Genomic DNA, 20,383 nt, shown 5'->3' with positions numbered 1-20,383 from the left:
TAGCATAGAATTAAGAGTTAATGTAAGAGTAGTAAATTTAATATGCGTAAAAGGTGATTTTTATTGTGAAGCTTTTCATGATAGCATCAATGACCTTCTCGATCCAATGTAAAAGACTTTGGGTTCTACTTTTTGTTATAAGGTATGGAGAGAATTGGAATAGCTTGTAATCGTACTTTTCACACTGTTTTCATTCCCTGAAGATACTAAAAGCTAATAATTACCAGAACTTTTTGTGTTTCACACACGGAAAGAAAATTCCTGAAAGATTACTGTACTTGCCTAACAAGCAAGATGTGAACAATCATTGCCTTCATCTTTTATCACTAATATCTCGGAAAATTATTTCTTTTTTTCTACATCTTCAAAGTGTGTCTGAGAGGATTTTTACCTAATAATCCGATGAAATACTCAGTAAAGATCAAAAGAAAAATACCAGAGGATTTCTTTCCGTGTATATTGAAGTAAGTGGCAAAAAATGTTTTATCATTTAATCGATCGTAAGATATGATATCGTTATGTCTTAATACATTTATTTTTACAGTGTAATACAGACAATGAGAGCAATACATTTTTATTGTTATATTTCTTACCCTGAAATCTATACCGACGGTACTTATGTGATTTCCAGAAAGAAAATGATCGTCTCGAAATCGAACTAACAGGCAAGTCTTGCCTACTCCACTATCACCCAAAAGCATTACCTGTTTAGCATCATTATGGAGTAAATAATTCTGTTGAAGACTCATTGAAGCGTAAAATTGGTTTCATAATTTAACTTTTTCTTTACATATTAATTTTATATCACTGATGAACTTATTCTTTAACTAAAGATTAACAACTTTAGAATAAATAAATAACATTTAGAGTAACATTAAATAAAAAATGTATATTTAATTTTGAATTAAGAGAAATTATTGAATAATGTTATTCTTAAGTATTATACTAATGCATATATATTAGTTTGGAGTAAAATGGTAGAAGATGCAAAAATACATAAATCTAGCGGCAACTTGAAAAGTATTCTTGGAAAGATGGTCATCAAGGATGTTAAGCATGGTTCGATAGAATTGACGTTTTCATCGCAAAAGAAAATATAAAAAACTTTATAATTCAATTACTGTATAAACTTGAAGAACAAACAAGATTAAGTACGTAAGAAAATATTTAAAAGACTACACTGAGAAAAATAAATAATAAATTTATGTTAAATAAGGTTTTCTTATTTCATGCACCAAGAAATTAGACTTTGTATAATAATATATAATCTATTTAAATTATGCTTAACTTTTAAACAATTTTTTTTTGTTTTAACGAGATTTTATAAATTCAAAGGGAAAATATTTATGTGATGAAAAATATTGTAAATAAACTTTTCATTATTTTTAATATGATTTGGAACTTTTGAGAAAGAAATCGTATCATCTGTACAGTGGTTTTGAATAAACAAAAGTAAATATTTGTTGATAAACTGACGTTCAAATTTCAATTTTTAATTATTTATTATCTTTTTACATGATATTGGTTAAGTTTACTGTAATTTTAACTTTATAGAATAATAGTAAAAGCATATATTGATTTGGTTGTTGCTCAAGTCATAATTTATCACACCTTTTTACTTATATACTGATGAAAAGATTTGTTTAAAATTTCTATTATTCATCAATAATTGTAAAATAACGTATTCAACTTAAACATGTCAATTATCAACAAATTATTTTTTCAATATAAATAATTATTTTTTAATTGTTAATAAATATTATTCTTACTCAACTAATCTTTTCATTAATGCATAAACAAAATCTGTAATTAATTTAATTACAAGCCGAAATTCGTGTAAAAATTCAAAGAATTCAGTTATCTTTAAAACAAATGATTTCTCTGTGAGAGAAAGAGAGAAAAAGCAAGAGAATAATGGAGAGGAGGTTGTGAGTTAAAGTAGTTACGTGACAGTAGGGCCTGGGAAGCAACATAGTCAATTTAAACGTCACGCTTAAATTAGAAAGGTGATGGTATCAGGAGTAAAGACCTTGAAGTGGAGTTCTTTCGCCTCGGGTGGGGCCTGTGGGGAGTTGGGATCGTCTTGAGACAACTGGCGTCTCGCTGGGCCCGTTCTTACACCTGTGGACGGGCCCACAGTCGTTGAGGAGTTGTTGGGGCCCCGTGAGGCCGAGCTGGAGTTAGTCGCTGTCCAATCAGAAGTATGCGCTGGGGGACTCGTCATCCTGCTACGCACACTTCGATTTGAACCCTCCATTCTATTCATGAGCTCCTGCTACCAAGAGCACCAATTTGCTCTTCTTCTTCTCGGCCACTCCTCGTTGCCGCCGTTGTCGTTGTGCCTCCTCGCGTACCAACAAGGGGTCACTCAACTCCAAGCTAAGATTCAACTGACAAAAGCAACGTAAAAGTAAGTAACAAAGACTTTAAAGATTTTTTAAATCGTATTCAAACAACCTACTGATGACTTCAAAGCCTCTCAATACTTTCTCTGAATAAATCAAGAAGCTTAAAAAAAAAAATAATAATAAAACAACTATAACGGAACTTTGGAATTTGTGACTGAGAAAGTTGGGGAAATCGACTGCGGAATTGATTAAATCCCGAGAGAATTAAACGGAAGTAATTATTAACTTATTCTGCTATTAGGAAATAAAACCGGATAATGAGTTACTCTTCTTACTACGAGAAGAAGAAAATAATAACTTGAAAATATATTGAAAAGCTTTGAAGCTTGTAATAATAGAATGATGATAAAGATAGCGTTAAAGTAGTGCACAGATTAAAATGAAAAATTCAACAGAGAAATCGAGGAGGATAGGTTAATTTACAAGACTCAAGGCGGGACCAAGCCACGATTTAGGGTCCACCCACGTGACGATCAGTGAGTGGAGAAGAGACCCGGACCTGTGATGAAGAATCGAGAATATATCAACGACCCGACTAGTGGCGCCCTGACCCAACACAGCTCTTCCAAGGGCTACATACACTCTCTTCAGGCTTTGTGCTCGGCCACTGACACCATCTTATCACGTGATTCACGCGACCAAGAACGTGCAGTTGCGTCACACATCGTTGGAAAGAGAAATAAACGATTAAATTGACATACAGGATCATTCTTTTATGTTTCAATTTTCTTATTCACTTTTTAAAAAACTGAAAATTTTAGTGTAATCTTCATTTTACAATAATTTAGATCAGAACATCTTGATAATTGTAATATAATGTTGAGAATAATATCAGATTCGAAGAATTGATTTAGCGATAATTAAAGTCTTTGTACTCCAAAATTCCTTTCTCTGAAAGATATATACCGGCTTCTATTTAATAAATGTTGACTTTTTTTAAAAATTAATTTATAAATAAAACTATCAAGTGAATAAATTATCATGAATTAATGCTTTTATAATATGCAATTCTTATGAGTTGATTTTCCATATGCTTATAATTATTAACAAATATCTTTGCTTGAGAGTATGAAAGTAGAAATGTTATTATGAATAGTTAGGAAAGATATTACGCTATAGCATACATTTTTTTTTTTATTTTCTAATTTATTAAATCATTTGAAAAAGCTTCTAAAACATTGATACAATTTTTTAATAAAATAAATTTTTAATTATCGACAATGATAATGATATAAATTTATGATTCAAGTTTGGTAAAATAATTATTTATTGTTATGATATTCCGTTATTTCAATAGAAGATTTAATGAAAAATATAAAACCTCGACAATAACTGAATATTTATAAAATTTTTTATCCATACATCAGTTTTATTTTTATACACAAACTCCTAGCTAACGGTAAATGATTTATTATATATTTACAAATTGAAAATATTGGTCTAGGTGTGATCCGAGAGCTTAACATCATGAGCTTGAGAATATTTTATTATCATTGAAAAAATGTTTAATTGTTAGAAATATTTTTTTTTAATCCATTGTAGCACCGCCGACGCAATTCTCTTAATACTATTAAAAGATTAATGTTGAATAAATTATTTCATTGTCTTATAATAACAAATTTATCATAAGTGTTTTTTATATTATCGTTAATATCTATAAATAATTGATTGATAAATGAAGAAGATGAAAATAGAGAAAAAATTTCTCTCACCATATTCAAAATCCGTATGAGTAAATAGCACAGATTATCAATTGCAAAATTCAGCTAGGTTTCCGTTGATTCAGTTAATTTATTCACAACAAAAAAAATGTTATACCAATTTTAATAAAAACTCAATCAAGTTCTAATTATATTTGTTTTCAAAATACGCAAGGCGAAAATTAACCACAAATATGTACACACACATATAGACGTCTTCCTAAAAACTATAGCACCGGGCTCTAGAGACCTTGAAACGTGCATATATTTATCAAAATTTGGAGTTTCGAAAATGAGACTCATTAAGTGTACTTCATAATTCAGTGTACAAATAGAAAAATTGTTTTTTATACTAAGCAAAAAGAGATTACTAACAAAATGTCTTTATTATTTATCAGTTATTCTGAATATTTTAATCATTAGAATTTCTATCAATTTTTTAGTATGCAAAAATTTTTTTTGTTGCAGAGAAATTTACTTTGGTTGAAGTTTGACATTTTAACGTTTATGTTTACTATAAGTTGTGTTAATTACTGAACTGTCCGCCATTATGAAAATTAATCACGCCCTTTCAGAGTATGCTATTGGTCGTTAAACACGCATCAACGTCATTAACAATCACAAGATTCAAATGAGTAGGTGAGATGTTCATGAATAAAAGGTACTAAAAATGCAATTTTAAAAAAATGGTTTAAAAGGTTTATGAAATTACATTATTAATATTTATATGAATAAAAATAAATATAATATATCTCCATCTATACAGTGTCGTCATTGAATATCTGTTATTCATAAAGCTGGTCATCAATTACCCGAAGGTCTACAATGTGTATTCCCGATCGCAAAACCACATAATTATTTCCAGCCAGCAATTAACATACTAATTAACGCACTGATTGCCTTAGTGGACTCCTACTGTATTAGTATGTCGTGACAATCTATTAATGGTCAACTAGTTCACGTCGACTGTTGCTCATTGCTGTACTGTTACAGACGTATTCCACTAAAGCTGAGTATCTTTCTCCATACACCTTCATTCGTACATTCATGACGACAATGGTCTACAGTTCTATAGCCTACATACTGTATTACTTAGTTGCTTCGTCACGCGCACAAACCACAATGCATTGTCAACGCAGAAAATTAAATTAGTTCTGTAACTTTCACAAGTTTATTTGTCTACAAATGTGTCTGAGATGAAACTCATAATCGTATTTTTCTACTATCTTGTAGTTTTTAATTATAAGATTGTTTTACAGTTGCTATAATTAAAAAAAAAAAACATGTATATATGAGTAAAAAATACATTTCGGGATATATGGAAAATTTATATTTGATATTGCAATGGTGCGTGTTGCTTTGTTTATTTTAAAAATACATCCGATAAAATTGAAATATAAAATAACAATTGATGAGAAGAGAAATAAACATTTTTGGCAATAAAAATAAAAATATGATTGCATAATTGTTTAGAGTATGTTTACATAAAAACATGTACTATTTTAATAAAATATTCAATAAATATTTTTTAAAAAACATGTGCATTTCAGTAAATTCATTGGACTTAACTAAGTAATTTGTTAATGGTTAATATATCTTCTTAACTATTTATAATCATATATTAAATGTTTGTAAAAAGAAATTTATTTAATCATAAAACTGTTTTTATGACTCCAAAAATTTAATTACTATGTTGAGGAATATTTGTTATTTTTAGATAGTTTTACAGTTAAATTACAAAATATTATTTTATAATTATTCCTTTAATATTGGAAAATATCTGTAATACAGATTTTGTTTTGGACTAATCAGACTTGATTTTATTCTTTTTTTTATGTCAAAAGGTTTTATTGTTTGACTTGGGTTGTTATGAGAAAAAGTATTTGCTTTCTATAAAAAATATTACTCCCAAAATATAGACAAATAAATAAATGTGTCGATATATATTGCTCCAAAAAATGTATGTTATTAAAAAACAAGGTATTAGTAGATAATTGATTACAATATTAATATTTTATTGTAGGACAATAAACATTAAATTATATCAATTCTTGTCGCTTGGAAAATGTTAAAATTGATTGAATTTTCTATTAACAGCTGTTTTATATGGAATTAAATTAAATTCATTATTGCAGATAAATTATTTCGTAATGAATATTCAATTATATTTAGAACAAACGTTGTAAAATTGCTATTCTTCTTCAAAAATTAATTTATCAGTTTATTATTAACATCACAAATAATAATATGTGAAATCCTTTGAAAACAGCCAATTTTAGCTGAATAATTAACTTAACATTTATTATTGACTATTTATTTTTTAATTATTATTACTTATTATTTGTTGTTTAATTTTGTTACTAAATGTAATAAAATTCTTGTATTACCTAGGAGTAATCTATATCATAAATATTTTCATGTTTTCACACTCAGAGTAACTATGACAATGCAAATCATAGATTAGTTTCGATTTCAGCCAGAACGACCTCAATCTTTTGTTACTAATCTCTGCAGTTTTTATCATCATCGTGTGAGAAAAATGACATTATTATATATATACTTTTTTAAAAATATATTTGTAAGGTATTGGGTTTCGAACCTGTGTTCGTAAGCAATGACCGACCTACCATTCAGGTCTTGAGTCCAACACTCTAACCGCTACGCCACAAAGCATCACTAAACACATTTCATCAGTTAATCGAAAAGTCCATGCTCTTACAAACTCAATGTGTGTGTATATTTTGAAACTATTCTTACTTATTGGAAAAAATTAAGTGTTAATCTTCTTAAAAATATAATTATTGATTCAATTTAGAAGGATGATAAAAAACAATCATTAACCTTTTTTTATTATTATAATTATCATGACAATTATTATTAATAATATTATTATCTATTCATCAACTATGAAAATAGTTGCGGATAAAAAAAACACAAATTCAAAAATATGATCGATCATGTAAAAAAAATTAGGGAAACAGATAAGTTGTTTAAAATATTTTTTATGTATTTTTTTATTGTTATTATATTTGTTCTTTGAAACTCGGTGTAAGTTGAAGCTTAAAAAATTTTAAATTACAAAATGGAGTATGCACTCAACGTAAAATGCCACGAAATAATTATTAAAAGTCTGTAATCAATTTTTCGACGTATAATAGCATTTGAAAATCGATTAAAATTTTGCATACTTCGTTTATTGAGTTTTCATTGCGTTCGCATGATATACTTTAATTTGAAACACTCTCAGTTATTTGTTTATATAAAATATACAACGTTTAACAGTTTAATTTTACAATCAATCTTCAAATGAAAATAAAATTGACGTTACTAAATTAATATTTTCAGCAAAAAAACTAATCATACTTAGATTTCTAAATCAATTTGTGATTTTTTACCCTTTTTATTATAACTAAGAACCAATGATTTTCAATATAACAGTGAAGTTAATTAATGTTAATAATTACGAACTTTAACAAAGGATTTATTTTAAAAACTCAGTCTCAATTATAGTTTTTAAAAAAGGAATTTTATCCATTGTAAAAATCATAATAAAAAATCCATGTGAGGTGAAATCTACATGACAAAAACCATATAAAAATATAGTTAATTAACCATATTATTATTAGCATGTTAAATCGAATTGTTTTTTATTTAACATAAGAGTATAAATGTAAATGTACAAATTGGGTTAAACATCTGAGGGAATAATGTGTGACAGGAAATTGAGATAGTTAACTCATACCATTCTGGTTTTTGCTGAGTATGAAAATATAACGAAGGGGAGGACACACAAACGACGAAGAGTCGAAGTCAAGCTTTTGTGTAGTTTATTTCCAAGTATCGTATATATCTGTATACTTTACTATGCCTGTGCGATTCGATACCGACAAAGTCCGTTTGGCAAACAACCCCCTCTGCTCATATATGTACATCAAATCCCCTAGAGGCAGATATCTCCCTTTTATCATTTATTTTGATGCTATTACGTGCTTTAAGGGTGGAAAATGTCTCTTGCACGAGGGCTTAAACATAAAAAAAATTCTTTAATCACGTAAAAAACAGAATGTTTTGCATGTAGCTTTGTTATTGACCATTTTCTTTATCAAGTTCAATACCGAATTTTTTAATTGATATACAAACAACATATTGATTAAAGTACTAATAGACAAAATACTTTTTGAGTAGAGATACTTTTATAAAATATTATACATAAATATTGTTTTTATTTGAGCTATATATAGTTTAAAGAAAAATGACGTCACTAGTAAAAATTTATAATGAATATTAAATGAATTTATCAACTTTATGTGATAATGTAATTATCAGTGATCCTATGATGTGAGAGGATTCCTGTAAGAGAGAAATTTACAGAAATCCACAAGAATAGAAACGCTACCAGGATAAAGGTAAGTTGGCTCAACCCCTGATCGTGTCAAGTCTACCTGACAAAAATCCAAAATTTACTCCAAAACACTACTTGTGGGCGTTACTCGTTTTAGGCCAAAACGAGAAACCTTAAATCGGACTGGCTAATTCAAAATACTGGGAGTTGTTTAAACACAAATGAACCTTATATAAAATCAATAATAGAATACTAAAGTTATATTTTTAAAGAATTTATTATTAACTATTATTATTAACAGCAGGCTGATATTAAGTCATTGCGATAATAATATATTAGTAGGAGGCGTTTCAATAGACGTGAAAATGCATTTAATTCCATTTGGCAGGAGTGCTTAAACTTGAAGCTTCTTATAAAGAATTTAATAAAAATCTAATCGTGATTATAATGAGTATGATCAAAGATACAAAATTTGTAACTTGGAATGGAGTCAACACTTCTCTAGATATTTCACATCAATGATGAACTCCCGCAGGGTATAGTTAACGCGCCAATACTATGTAACATATTTACTGACGACTTTCTAAACGCATTCAACTCGAATACAGGAACTAATGCTAAGTCAATAGCTTGTGTAAATGATGGTATAATTTACGGAGCAGGAAAGGGTGCGAAGTTCATCGAGTTGGAACTGGAGTCCATCTTTCAAAAAGGTGACAGAATATACAGAAGCTAGAACCATTTCTCAAATAGATCCAGGTGATGTTTGAAAACTTTCAGAATAAATGCCTTCAATGAAGACAGCTCTATTCCTAATGTTCAACTCGAGATTCACCAAAAAAAATCAATAAAATATCTAGGACTTATGTCGAAGAATTAGTTAAAACAATCAAGCAAACTGTCAATGCATTCAAGGCCAACAGCGTAATTTTTTATGATCACCACTTTAGCAAAAGAATAAAAATCATGTTATCCGCTACTGGTTGGGTCAAGACATGTATGGCTTCAATTTGGTGGAACACCAGTGCGACCACGATGAAGAGACTTAGAATTTATGAAGCAAAGGACCTGAAGATCGGTTCGGGTTTGATAATGGTCTTCTGATAGTACTTGATACTGATGGTTTCGAATGCGGAACTAAACTAAATTGAAAAAAAAACGTGCTATCCACTTGATGCTAAATTATTATAGCTACATCCGTATAAGAATATTTATGTGTACAATTTTTTGAAAAGATGAATGTTAATCACACATTTTTTAAATCTAAGTGATTTAGTAGCTTTCAATTCTGTTAGTCTTCAGGTATGTCTGACTACAATTATTAGTCATACAGAGTGACTTCTTTATTAAGTACTTCATACATATGAGTTCTCAAAATTACTCAATATACAAGAGAGTGGTATAAAAACGCATCGTACAAAGTATAGGGAGAAAGAGAGTAGGGAATTGCTGTACCGCTTAATTGCGTAAAAGTTTAAAATACTAGAGACAAATATATTAGAGGTTCCACTATATTACGTTTTATAACGAATTAATTTTCCTTTTCAAACAAATTTCATGAGACATTTTAGCTTATGATAAAATACGAATTAAAAAGATTGCTTGATTACTTTATCCAAGCTTTTAAAAATAAAATATATTATATTCTCCCATTTCACGAGATATATGAGTTTAGAAAGATAAAAGTTGAGTCGTGAACAAGAGTCTTTGAATTATCGGCTTGCTAATAGCTTGCGTATGTTCTCTGGCCTAACAAGTTACCCGAAGGCAGTGTGCCAACAAGATACAAAGCTTATCATCATTTGTACGTGAATATGAGTAAAGGGTAGAAAATTGTTATATTCCGTATAGAGTCTAATCTCTCACAGATTTTCTCTACAATTAAACACTTCTTTCGCTGACAGCTTGAAGTTTATTTACATGTTATAACCATTTATCTTGAATAGAGCCTTTAACAATGATATAATTAAATGAGATCTACTATTCGTAATATTTAAAATCAATTATCATCAACGTGACAACCAATGTTGATTTAATCGTAGGCTATAAGTATATGATAACAGAATACTAGAAATGCCTTATGTAAGGTCTACAAAAAGCTATTGACAGCTTGTTGACAATTGCTGGACATTCTAATTGAATAAAACGTTTTTTTGTGTTAACAATTGCACAACGTCTTTATAAAGAAAGAAATTTATGGAAATAATATGATCAATTCTATCCTACCGGATAATTTACTGTACTTTGTGCAGAATAACTTATTTTAGAGATGTCAGAATAATGATCTTCCAATGTATGGTAATTTTAATATCATTTGAAGTGATGGAGCTGTTTGTTGAATCTCTGAAGGATATAGATGCACTTCTTAGCACAATTTGTTATTTCTATTTAAAGTATCCATACTTTTGGTATAACAAAACCAATTCAGTCTATATTTAATTAATGTTCCTTCACCATAATTCTGAATTTCCAACACTGTTCAATGTAATTATTATTATTTTTATTTTCTTTACCTCCTACTCCGAAATATTTATTTGCAGATCCTCCTACCTTTCTATGTTCAATTAATTATTTTGAAAGCATCACCAGTCTTTCAGACTGAAGAAAATGAGTATCAACTCAATTCGCAGTATAATAATCGTAAAAAATACACTTGAAATTTTCAGATATCATTGGTTGTTTTATACTTGTTATAACCAGCTCTGAACTTGGATCAAGTTGTAATAGTAAACTAATGTTGAGAACATGTGTATTATGCAATAAAACTACCGATTATAATTTTTTCCTTCTCTAATAATAATAAATAGATAGCTCTGTTATCTGTAAGAGCGACAAATGTAGTAAAATACTATTAACTTATTCATGTAATTATTTCTAATCATTCCGGTAGCTTCTGTTGTCGATTGTCTTCGTACTGTGTGTTGAAGACTATTACAAGGTAAAATACTAAACTCAGAATTTTTCAAGTGTTGAATAGAATCAAACACCATCTGATCATTTTTTCTTTAATGTGTAATATTTCTATGCTTTATACTATTTTGATATTTTCTTCTATATCAATTTCTCCTATCATTTATCTGTAAATGAAACTTTAATTATTTAATCGAACAGTGGCAATCTGAGCAGAGACTGATGAAAATATATGTATTCTTCAGAAAAACATGAACAGAACACGATGCTGATGACAAAATAGTTGTATGGTTTAACTACAGTTATATAAGTTGAAAACTTTTATAATTTCTCATAGTTTTCTGAAAGTACCACGGTGCTTATTAAATTCTGATAGCATTGATGGAAAAAGCTTTATAATGAAGCTATGGTTTTCTAAGAAAGTATGAAGCTTTCGACACAGGATAAATTAGTTCCTCTATATCTATAGATTGTGAACCTTCCCATTGATGATGGGTAATCAAGTTTACAACAAAGCATTACAGCTTTGTCTATTCTCATCTTTATGCATATTTTACATCAATATACTCTTTATTCACGTCATTGTATGGTGGTAAACCTATTCGTTCAAAAAAATTGAAAAAAGGCATAACTGTACTGTAAAAAAATTTTTTTTATAATTAATCAATAATAAAAGGAATTTTTTTTTCAATAAAAATAGCAATGAAATTATCTAATTGCACTTGAAAATATGAAAATATACGTAATGTATTGACTTTTAATTTTTGTATGCAATAGCTATTCATTTAGTCAGTAACTGTGTATTAAAAATACAAACGCGAATACTTTTTGTATTGTTTGAAAATTAATTTGAATAAAAAAATTCCTACGTTTTCGAAATAAATCTATGGAAAATATTTTTTTAAATAAACAGTTTTTATATTTTTTATTTTATTCGTAGTGATACATTACATGCAACAGTTTTTGTTATTCTGTGATATTCTATTTATTCTACTCCAACATCCCCATTTGTTTTTTTGTGAATAATTAAAAGTACTTCTCTAATTGTAATAAATCATTTCAAAAACCGATGATAATATTCGGGTAATGATTTTTCGTAATACCAGATTGTATTATTATTTATTAATAATTAATTTATACAAATTCAATATTTGATAATTGAAACACTCTTATACAATTAATAGTGGGTCAGTACAGAACTAAATTCTCTAATATTCTATTAAAAATGTTTATGCTTTTTTCATGGTTCTTTATTATTTATCAACACTCCATGCAGTATTTAATATGTAAATTTATGACCTATTAAGATTTTTCACCTATCTTTTGAAAATAATACGTTAATTAAAACCATGCTCAACTGTTATTGATACTTTATAAATAAATCCAACTTTATTTTGAAGGAACTAAAAAAATAAATTTTTTTTTTTAAAACAATTTTTCATTTGTTGTTTTAACAAAATAGATATTTTTATGGTTGATACGAGAATATCTAATTGTAAATAACATTCAAGCTTTAGTTTACAAAAAATATTGAGGATTGATAAAGTAAAAAACAATATCTTCGTTTACATACATCGAAAAAGAAACAATGCTTTTTGATTGATACTGAATCAATTCTTTTTTGATTTGGAAAACTGTATAAAACAATTCTGAAAATGAAAGATTACTTCCACTGTAATAAGGCTTTATTGTTTTTTTTTTTTTTTTTATATAAATTGTGTGTTCTAGATTGCATTGCTTGAAAAATGAAATCAATTTGAATTTACCGTAACTTGACAATTAAATCGATAACATAGCTCTTTTTATAGATGTAACGTTGAATTAAATAAAATTAAACATGAAAATTGAATATATTTATATATAAAAATTTTTTGGGGTTTGTGTAAATAAATTTTTTACTTGACATTAATCCAATTAAAATAATTTAAATTACTCCGAATACTGTGATAAACTTTTTTTATCCATGTCCAGTAATTACTTTTTAATTAAATTATTTTTTCATTACTCCACTTAAATAATTCAAAATTAAAATAATATTCAAAACATATGATCGTGTTTTGCGAAAATAAATTTCGAGAAAACAGTCAATCAATTTGTGTAAATTACAATAGTATTAATAACAATCACTGTCATTTATTTTCTAAAATTTTATGGAGTAATATTATTAATTGACTATATTATTCAGTTGTATATTTCTTAAAAGATTATATCCTAAACTCAATATCTGATTTTCGCGCTGAAAGTACAAAATTCGGGCTCCAAGACATTTGCCTGAGGAAAATTAAATATGAGTGGTCTGTACTTTAATTTAGGTAGTACGAAGGACTTTGAAGTGCGAGAGACTCACAGAAAGACGAGTATAGGTACAATTAATAGACGAATTTACACAAATTTGAGAGATCTTATTGAGAGACTATTGTTTTGAACATGAATCAAACGTGTTAACTTTCCAACAGGCCAATTTTCCAGCGAATTAAAATGAAACTTCCCTTGTTATTATTGATACTTTGAACAAAAATAATAGTTGATTTATGCTTTTACTTTTTTTTTTATGATAAAATTATGTAAATAGCCCCGTTATCTATAAGTGCGAAAAATGTAGTAAAACATACAATAAATGTGGTTTAAAAAAAGTTTTGTAAGTACTACGAAAACTCAAATTATGTTTTGGTTTGATAAAATATTAGATACTCGGCAAACTCCCAAAAAATGTGACTTTTTTTATATTTTGGCGATTTTGAGGCTAAAATAAATTTTTTAAACGTTTATTATGGATATGTATATTTAGCTTAGATTCTAAAGTTTCTAAAACGTCCCTAAAAACGGTTATTGGACCGTCCGGAAAGTCCTTTAGTTTGCTATGATAAAAATGGTTCTATGCTTCATCTAGTTGGAATAGCAACTTTTGCTATGATAATATCCCTAGATAACGATCAAGAACCAGCAGTCCGGGAAAGCTCATCATTTTTAATTGTTGATTATTTTGATGAAATCATGAAAAAACTTGAGGAAAATATTTGTTAAAACAAATTGTTTAACTTTGTTTTGCTTAACTTTCGTGTACAATCTAGTCATGGTGCAAATAAAAAAAGGAGTAATAGAAAATCGAATTTCTTTTCTGCGCCAAGGTTTTTTTATATACCAAAATGTGGTGATTACAAAAAAATCATTCGCAGGAAAAAAAGTGTCAGCATTACGGTTTATTTTTACAATAAATCATTTTTGCTTGCCCAAGCCTGTTTATTTTAATATATAACGCCTTAAATATGCAGAAATTGACGATTTATTACAGATATTCTTTGTTCCTTTCAGTGTAATAATTTCTGTCATCTCACTTTCCTTTTTTTTATAATTTTTCAAAAACAGATACACGGCTGGGACCGAGAATCAAACCCGGAAATTCCAGTTGCGCGTTGGATGCTCTACCGATTAAATTATCCCGAACTCGTGTAAATTTTCCTATTAATCGTGCTTGAATTTGTCTTTTCGTGGTTTCCTTCACTTTGCCGTTTCTCGTATAGTCTAAATTAAAGTATGAAACAATTATATTCATTTTCCCCAGAAAATTAATTTCGAGCCCAAATTCTAAACACTTACCTGAATTATAGTAAAACAACTATAGGCAAATTAAAGTTCTATCAGTAATATTAAAGTTTATTAAAAAATTTTATCAAATTTTAACTGATTTTTGAACATAGAAAAATTATTGGTATTTAAAGATGTACGAACGTTAATTTTTTCATGGTAGAATTTTTTTAAATGTAGATATTCGATTTATTTTTAATAATAAAAAATTTTATAAAAATTTCAGCACAATTGTGCGGCTAGTTTTCGAGAACTATTAATTTGAAATTAATTTTTTTACTCAGGCTCTTATGGAGATCACGTGATATCTTGCTAAATCTGCATTTACCTATTAAGTGGTAACACAGTTTTAATAAAATATCAAGTGTAAAGAAATTAATTTCAAATTAATAGTTCTCGAAAACTAGCGGCACAATTGTGCTGAAATTTTTATAAAATTTTTCATTATTAAAAATAAATCGAATATCTACATTTAAAAAAATTCTACCATGAAAAAATTAACGTTCGTACATCCAAAAATACCATAAATAATTTTTCAAAACTCGATGAAAATGCAAATTTTTACAATAAATTTTCTAAGTACAAGTAAAATCCATAATTGATAAAAGATAACAACATTCTCTATAGTACACTTTTCGTCACTTTTTACCAATCCATTTGGAATAATCCGCCAATTTAAATTGTGTGCTTTAGAGAAATCAATTGAGATTTGGTGAAAGCCTCACCTTGGTTGAGCGAGCGTTACAAAATTGCTTCTATCGACTTTTTATCGTGAATTCTATATATTGAGCAAAACCGCACCCTCGTCACTCGCACGATCGTCATAAATAAACCTTCAACACATTCCTTTTTTTACCCAACCTACCACAGTACCGGTAGCATCAGGGTTAGTAAGATAGGAGGCGATAAAAAGTAAAAGTAAAAAGGGATGATTTTGCGATCACCAATCACGAAATTTTCTATACCTAATATATAAGAAGCAGCCTTATCCAGTTTATTGACTTCCAACTAAGTCGTTTAGCTTATTCGGTTCAGCTAAATTTATATAATCTTAAACGTTGGATTTTAGAACTCTACACACACACACAGACAACTGAGTATTCTACTCCAAAGTTTCCTTCTTGTGTACTTAGGCCTTTCAATAAACCCTCAGTGATTTTCTAGATTTAATTATTCAAAATGCATTTTTATTGTTACGTTCAAACTGATAAATATTATTTTGTAAATATATTTTATTCTAATAAATTTATTGATAATTGCTGTTGCTGTGAAATTGGTGTTATCACCCAGCCATGACCCAGCCATTTCGCATTACTAACACAATGCTAGTTATGACAGCCAATGATGGGTCTATTTCATAACCCTATTTAGGATGTATGTATTGAAGAGTTCTAAGTTGATGTTCAATTTTCTCTATCTGCTAATTTAAAGCAAAATAAATTTTATGCGATATGATCTAAAAACGTTGAAATTTATCTCAGAATTTGAAACCTTATCATCATTGCTATCCTTAATGGTTGATAATTTAAGGAAATTCTTGCACAACAAATAGTTTATTACAGGAAAAATCAATGTTGAAAGTAAATTTTTAGATAAGTAATGATTACTATATCCATATAAAGTTCCACAGTCTCTATCTACTTTTTACAAAATTGTAAAACTTTTTATTTGTGTCATTGAATTGAATGATCAACTTCATTTTTAGTTTAACATTATGTCGTTATTCCTAAACTATGTTTTATAAATGCAATAATTTTTCCAACTACTAAATTAAATTAACCAACATGTATCTATCTACATGGATGAATTTTTTAAAAATTGTATATCTAAAATTAGATTTAATACATTGTACGTGGAATAAACCTCAACATAAGTTATCAAACATTTAATGAATTTCACAAAGAGAACTGAAATCATGAGCACATATTGCATTCTTCAATATATAATAATAGATATGATATAATTATTGAAGAACCACAGATGACCCAGATAGTGCATGCAATTACACAATATTGCTAATCATATTTTCATGTAAATCAGTCTATCTCACCATGAAGATAAAGCAACAAGAAGAAGTATTTTGATCTAATCACTTTGAACGTGACTATTATACACCAGGGATATGGTTAAGTTCATCAAGAACACCTGAATCTTATAAATGTATATGTATCCATGTAGATGTGCCATGAGTTCATGATACAGATCAGTTTTCAATTAGGATGTAGATTATGTCAAAGACCTACTTCACAACTTTCGTATAAAAATCCAAGAGGTGAAAAACGAAACCTACAGCTTAGATTCAAAACGTGATCAATCTGACTTCTTGCTTCTTTGATAAAAGTCAGACGACTTCTTCGAATCTAGGATTGAAGAAAATTCGAAAATCGTGATTTTAAGTAAGTTGCAAAGCCAAGCTGAAGGATATATAAAGACTTAAGACTTATACTCCTATCAGTTTTCTTCCTTGATGTATAAATCACCATGGCTGTGATGTAAAGATGGTTTTTTTTCAAATAAAAACTTTGAAGATACAAGTTGCAAGTTCTGGATGTGAAGCTGATGATAATCAGGACGAATTTGCTTTTAAAGTCAAATGGAAAATGTCTTTTCAATCGAATGGAACTGAGGAATTATAGCAGATTCCTAGTTTCATGATGCTAAGTATGGCTATAATCCTTGTGAATTAATGAGGATAGCAAGGAAAAAGATGTCATCAATTCTTTTGGAATAAAGTTTGAGAAGATTGTATTGTATTATCTTGAAAACTGTGCTAAAAGAAACCAAATGGATCAATTACAATAAATTTATGCATACTAAAGAATTTTTAAGACTCGTGAAGGAGAAAAACCTTTTTTCATTGAATAGCTTATGGTTGTGAATAAATTTATTGGAACTTCCTTTCTAAACTTTTTTTCGATTATAAAAGTAAATGTATTGAAAAAAAAGACCTTCAATAAGATATTATGTAACTGCAACTTATTATATTACTCATTCAGAATGGTTCATAGGAAATGTTCACTGATATTTTGTATTATATATTTTCTCTGGATTATTTACTATCAGAAATTGACATTTAATTTTATGTCATGTTACATAGAAAAGATTTTGATTAAATTATCCGTAATATTAGTATGAATGCATATACTTCCGATGATGAATGTTATAGACATTTCGAATTACATGAAAACCAATAATCGAAGAATCTTTTGAATTATGAAAAATAAAGAGGTATAATTTGAAGCCCCTGATGGCACATACGTTGCTGGGTCATTCGAGTCGATAAATTTAATTCCCAGGAGCGACGACGTGGAAAAATCGAGTAGACAAAATGACTTTTATATCACATTGATACGTATAAACGAAAAGGTTTGTATACAATAATTTACAGAATATCTAAAAAATATGTGAAAATAAAAATAAATATTATTTAAAATACACTTTGATCTCGTTTTTACTTTTTAATCATGTATGACAGTTTTTTTTTGAATATTTGAAAACATTCTACTATTTTTAGATATATACTAGAGCTATTAATTATTTTTATTACTCGTGCATATGTAACAGCTAAATAATTGAATTTTCTCGTATATCTAAATTGCAGAAATTGTTTAATTAAAATATTTCTCGCTTTATGGATAAATTGATGACAAATAATGTTTGTTTACTATTGATATTGCAAATAAATACTGAAGCATGTCATAATTATGCTAATTTGTTTAAAAAATAAACTACATATTAACAATGTACATACAATCATTTAAATGTAGTTTACAAAGAGTAAGAAAAATTAACTTCACCACACTGTTATCAGTAAAAAATTTCTAGAATTTATTTATTGTTTCACGTTATCTTTCACTGTTTATTTTTTGTTGCATGTAATAATTTTGTTTTCACAGGAAGTTTCTATTTTAATTGGTAGAAAATTTATAAAAACAAAAGCGACTATTTTTCACTGAGAAATCTTTACTCAACGACCCGTGAATTGATGACAAGCAAAGAGGAAGAGCATACTATACCATGCTTCAACTTTAGTGAGGAAATTGCGATAACAAACTAGCGGAAGTTAATGTTGAGTTGACGTATGAATAAAAAAATAATTAAAAATCTACTTCCTATGAGATACTCACATAGTTTACTTTTATGTATCGTACTTGAACTATTCAATTATTTAAATCATAAAATATTCAAAATATTTTGTTCCATAATGAAAAATATTTTAGTAAACTCGTAATTGTCTCTTTTTTATTACTTATTTTTAACAACTTTTTCCTTTTGTTTTACTGCACGACGAAAAGTATTCAAAGAAAGAAACAAATTTAGGTAATTTTCTATTTTTGACTCAACAAATTGATGGGTAATTTCTGTCGTACTTTTCAGTTATTCATTTCTAAGTTATTTCAAGTTCTTTAATCCTGATAATTAACTATTGTATGTTTGGATGACAATGATGATTACTTATTTGGTAGTCATCCTTAAATTAAAAAATTAAAACCTTTTTTGTTAGTAATGTTTTCTTGTGTTTTATAAAGCATTAGTCTTTACATCTTATTATGAATGAAACTATTTTTGATTTTGAATGTAATAAATTTACTCTATGATTATTGCTATCATAAAAATTAATAAATGATTACTTATTTTATGCTAAATCTAGATCTATTTCAATGTTATTATTTTCCTCAAAGGTTCCCCGAATGTTCTCCAATAGAGGAGTTCCCCGACGTTCGCTTCGTGGAACTATGGGGAACGTTTGGGGAACAAAATTTATTTATTTTTTTGAAAATTTAACATAATGAAATAATGATATATTGGCGAAAAACTGCAAAAATCATCGTCTGATAATTGTTTCACAAGTTATAAGGATCCGAAGTCGAAGAGTAGATGATTTTTTACCTTTACTTTGACTTTAGACCTCTATAACTCTTATCCGAGTCATTTAATAATGATTTTTAAGAAGTATTTGGAAACTTCAGAATCTAAGCTAAAGATACATATCCATGAAAATCGTCTAAAAAATTTATTTCACCCTCAAAATTGCCAAAATAGTTGGCAAACTCCCCAAAGTTATGATTTTTTTTAATATTTTGGCGATTTTAAAGGTGAAATAAATTTTTTAAACATTTTGTATGGATATGCATGTTTAGCTTAGATTCTGAGGATTTTAAAACGTCCCTAAAAACAGTTATTGGACCGTCCGTTCATGAGTTATAGGGATTTAAAGTCAAGGGAATGATGATTTTTAATGTGTATCCAGTTTTACCCCTGTTTGAGGGTGCTATAGTAAGTTTTTCCGGGCGGTGCCCCAATTCCGCATTTCTACGCATCAAGACGAAGAGAATGAGTCCTTGATCATCAAAATCGGAGAACTTTTATTTTTTGGCCTAAAAAAATGGAAAGGGGTACCACTTGCCATTTTTTGGGGTCGAAAAATCAAAGTTGTC

The 20,383-nt window shown here is 28.1% G+C and overlaps 1 protein-coding gene across 9 annotated transcripts in view; it reads right to left on the bottom strand.

Moving 5' to 3' along the window:
* Positions 1 to 20,383, bottom strand: part of Rab26 (RAS oncogene family member Rab26) — a 164,452-nt gene that overhangs the window by 3,659 nt on the left and 140,410 nt on the right. Inside the window, exons 1-3 of one of the 9 annotated variants that reach the window (XM_035092601.1) lie at positions 18,697 to 18,905; positions 2,030 to 2,390; positions 594 to 704 (exon numbers count right to left, since the gene is read on the bottom strand). The exons of 6 other annotated variants lie outside the window; for them this stretch is intronic. In XM_035092601.1, the coding sequence (XP_034948492.1) occupies positions 594 to 704; positions 2,030 to 2,266 (348 nt within the window). In that variant the 5' untranslated portion in view covers positions 2,267 to 2,390; positions 18,697 to 18,905. Of the gene's footprint in view, positions 1 to 593; positions 705 to 2,029; positions 2,391 to 18,696; positions 18,906 to 20,383 lie in introns of those variants that run through there. 2 more of the 9 variants (XM_035092600.1, XM_035092602.1) reach the window with 2 other exon arrangements.

Source organism: Chelonus insularis, unplaced genomic scaffold (assembly GCF_013357705.1).
Source record: "Chelonus insularis isolate UGA/USDA-ARS -01 unplaced genomic scaffold, ASM1335770v1 contig_94_pilon, whole genome shotgun sequence".
In the NCBI taxonomy this organism is placed as follows: domain Eukaryota; kingdom Metazoa; phylum Arthropoda; class Insecta; order Hymenoptera; family Braconidae; genus Chelonus; species Chelonus insularis.
Note: the sequence above shows the minus strand (reverse complement) of the source record. Positions and strands in the feature narration are given on the sequence as shown.